Genomic DNA, 3353 nt, shown 5'->3' on the forward strand with positions numbered 1-3353 from the left:
GGCGCGGGGCGCCCGCTCCACGTTCCTCACCTCGCGGTGCCTGAGAGTCGGCCGGCACCGCGCGGGCAGGGAGGGCCCGGGGCGCTGTCACTGTCCCGCGGCCTCAGTCCGAGCAGCAGTGTCCCCGGCTTTCCGCTCCGTCGCCCTGTCTCTCTGCCCCGTGTCTCTGGGTCTCCTCTTTCTTTGTCTCTCTGTGTGTTTCTGTGTCTCTGTCTCTGTTCTCTCTCTGTCTCTGTGTCTCTGATCTCTGTCTCTGTGTCTCTGATCTCTGTCTCTGATCTCTCTGTGCCTCTTATGTCTCTCTGTCTCTGATCTCTGCATTCTCTCTGTCTGTGATCTCTCTGTGTCTCTGATCTATGTCTCTCTGTTCTATCTCTGCCTCTATTCTCTCTGTGTCTCTGATGTCTCTGTGTCTGTTCTCTGTCTCTGACCTCTGTCTCTGATCTCTCTGTTCTCTGTGTCTCTGATCTCTGTGTCTCTGTTCTCCATGTCTCTGATCTCTCTCTGTCTCTGTTCTGTGTCTCTGTCCTCATGTCTCTGATCTCTTTCTGTCTCTGTTCTCCGTGTCTCTGATCTCTTTCTGTCTCTGTTCTCTGTGTCTCTGATCTCTCTGTTTCTGTTCTCCATGTCTCTGATCTCTCTCTGTCTCTGTTCTGTGTCTCTGTTCTCCATGTCTCTGATCTCTCTGTGTCTCTGATCTCTCCGTGTCTCTGATCTCTCTCTGTCTCTGTTCTCCGTGTCTCTGATCTCTCTCTGTCTTTGTTCTGTGTCTCTGTCCTCCGTGTCTCTGATCTCTCTCTGTCTCTGTTGTGTCTCTGTTCTCCATGTCTCTGATCTCTTTCTGTCTCTGTTCTCCATGTCTCTGATCTCTCTGTGTCTCTGTTCTCCGTGTCTCTGATATCTCTCTGTGTCTCTGATCTCTGTGTCTCTGTTCTCCATGTCTCTGATCTCTCTCTGTCTCTGTTCTCCATGTCTCTGATCTCTCTCTGTCTCCGATCTCTCTGTTTCTCTGTTCTCTGTGTCTCTGTTCTGCCCCTCACCCCCTTTCTTGGTTAGTATCTTTCTCGCCTCTTCTCCCATTTCTTCTGTCACTTTTTTCCTCAGACTTCTCTTCCCATCTCTGGATCTGTATGTCTGTCTGTATCTTCCTGTGTCTCTGTCTCAGTCCCTGTCATGTCCCCAGAGTCTCGCTGGTTCAGGCTCTCCATGTCGCTTTATCTCTAGGCCCTTCTTGGATTCCCTGACCCTTCCTTGTGCTCTCTCTGTCTCGGTCTCTCCCGATGTCTCTGCCTCTGTGGCTGTGTCTCGCAAGGATCCCCTGTATCTCTTGTCTCCTTGTTGTCTTCTCTTCCACTCGCTCTGCCTCTCCCTCACTCTCTGGTCTGAAGAACTTAACTTGTATCCCTGTGTCTCTCTGTCATTGCCCCTGAGTGTCCTCACCAACCTCAAGTCAGTACTACAGACACTCTAAAGCACCCTTGGACAAGTCCACGCACGGAGAAGAAGTGTGGCCTCAGTGAAGGAATTCAGTACTACCCCTACAAGATAGCTCCTGTGTTTGCAGTGCGTAAGGAGCCCTGGTGGCGCAGTGGTTAGGCCCTCGCCTGCTAACTCAAAGGTTGGTAAAATGATGAACACTTTGAACTCACCAGCCTACTCCTCAGAAGAAAGATGTGTCAGTCTGCTCCCTTAAAGACCACAGCCTTGGCTTCCGTATGCATAAATATGGTCGCCGTGCGTGCACACATACACACACATGCCACCCCCAACAGACACACACACACACACACACACCACCCCCAACACAAACACACGCAGCACAGCCCCCTCTTGGTGGGACCTACCCCAAGACACTTCCTGTTTCTCTCCTGGGGGTAGCCTAAGCCTGGCTACCTGGTCGCAGCAGTTGTGGGGGGTGGGCAGGGGAGGCCTTGGATCCAGAATCTTGGCTCTGAGGAAGGAGGGAGCTGGGACCTAGTCTCCTGGATCTGAGGGAGAAGGGGGTTTGGGGACATGCATTCCTGGGTCCCTGGGGAAGAGAGGGTCCAGCCCCCATGAGATCCATGACTCCTGCCAAGGCCTGCAGTTGGGAAGGATTTATTACCACTAAGTGGCCATGACAGAGCAGTGGAGGAGGGGGCACTAACGAGACTGCTACAATCAGCTCCCCTTGAGGCAGCGATTAAGGGCTCATTACCCGCCAGGGAGGGAGCAGGGAGCCTGGGAAAGAAAGCAGGGGGAGGATGCTGGGAGGGTTCGTAGAAGGGAGTGAGGACAGCGCAGAGAAGACCAGCTAGCAGCCCGGATGCTTGGGCAGGTCCAGGAGACCTGGGAGGGAGAAGAGGGCTCCAGGACACTCCAAGGAAGTGATGACCCCCAGGGAAAGGGTGAAAGGGACAGAAGAAGGTTGGGGGTGGGGTGAGCCAAGACACTAGAGGTGGGAACAGAGCAGGCAGCCAGGGTCACGGCTTCTCCAGCTGGGCGTCTCCCACGTGGAGGCTGCCCACGTCCTGGTAGGTGCCCTGGAGGCCCCTGGAGATGTCCTCATACATGGAGCAGTCGTCCAGGTTTAGGCCCTGGGGTGGATATGCAGTGGTGGTGCACGTCAGTGCCTGACGCCTGGGGTCCCGCCCCACGCCCATCCCCCAGTGCGCCTGCCCGTACCCCGCCCCCACCCCCCACTCACCTCATACAGATTTTCATCCTCGTAGTCGTCCTGGGCATCTATCCTGAACTTCTCATTCTGCCACCGTTTCTGTAGGGGACGAGGTGTCAGGAGCCTCAGTGAGCAAAGGGGAGGCAGACAGACCTTGGGACCCTCCTAGACAGGAAGGGCTGCTTTGCCAGTGTGGCTCCCCTGCATGCTGCCTGCAGCCACCTGGGTGCAAGTTCTCGGCCACTTGCCTTGACAGGAGGGAAAGCAGGCTTAGCAAGGGGAGGTGGGGAGTCATGTTCACACTGGATGAGTGGCAGGTCTCTCTGGGTCCAAAGCTACTGAGTGTCTTCTTGGCTTTGTTATTTGGCATTGTAATTCTCCATTAATAATTATACCACCATACTAACAGTAATAGGTGCTCTGCAGTGGAAGAAGTTAGACTAGGGCAGGTCCCCCTGTGAGAGAAACCCAGTCCCCATCTTCCCCAGCCTTGGCATCAAGGGGCTACAGCACTCCTGGGTGTGGGCTGAGGAGGGTAGGACAGCCTGGTAAGGGAGAGGGAGACACCTGTGGGGGGAGAGGGAGAAACCTGGTGGGGGAGTGAGACATCTGCGGTAGGGGGAGGGGAGAGTGAGGACACTCCTAAGGGGAAAGTGAAAGACTTGCTGGGGGAGGGGAGAGTGAGGACAACCCTGGT

The 3353-nt window shown here is 55.0% G+C and overlaps 1 protein-coding gene across 1 annotated transcript in view; it reads right to left on the reverse strand.

Annotated features, from left to right (window-relative positions):
* Positions 1-2462: 2462 nt before the first annotated feature.
* Positions 2463-3353, reverse strand: part of CD79A (CD79a molecule) — a 4515-nt gene continuing 3624 nt past the window's right edge. The window contains exons 4-5 of the mRNA XM_007942950.1: positions 2687-2755; positions 2463-2576 (exon numbers count right to left, since the gene is read on the reverse strand). Coding sequence (XP_007941141.1) covers positions 2463-2576; positions 2687-2755 — 183 coding nt within the window. The remainder of the gene's footprint in view (positions 2577-2686; positions 2756-3353) is intronic.

Source organism: Orycteropus afer, unplaced genomic scaffold (assembly GCF_000298275.1).
Source record: "Orycteropus afer afer isolate SDZICR_OR568_19922 unplaced genomic scaffold, OryAfe1.0 scaffold00099, whole genome shotgun sequence".
Classification (NCBI taxonomy): Eukaryota; Metazoa; Chordata; class Mammalia; order Tubulidentata; family Orycteropodidae; genus Orycteropus; species Orycteropus afer.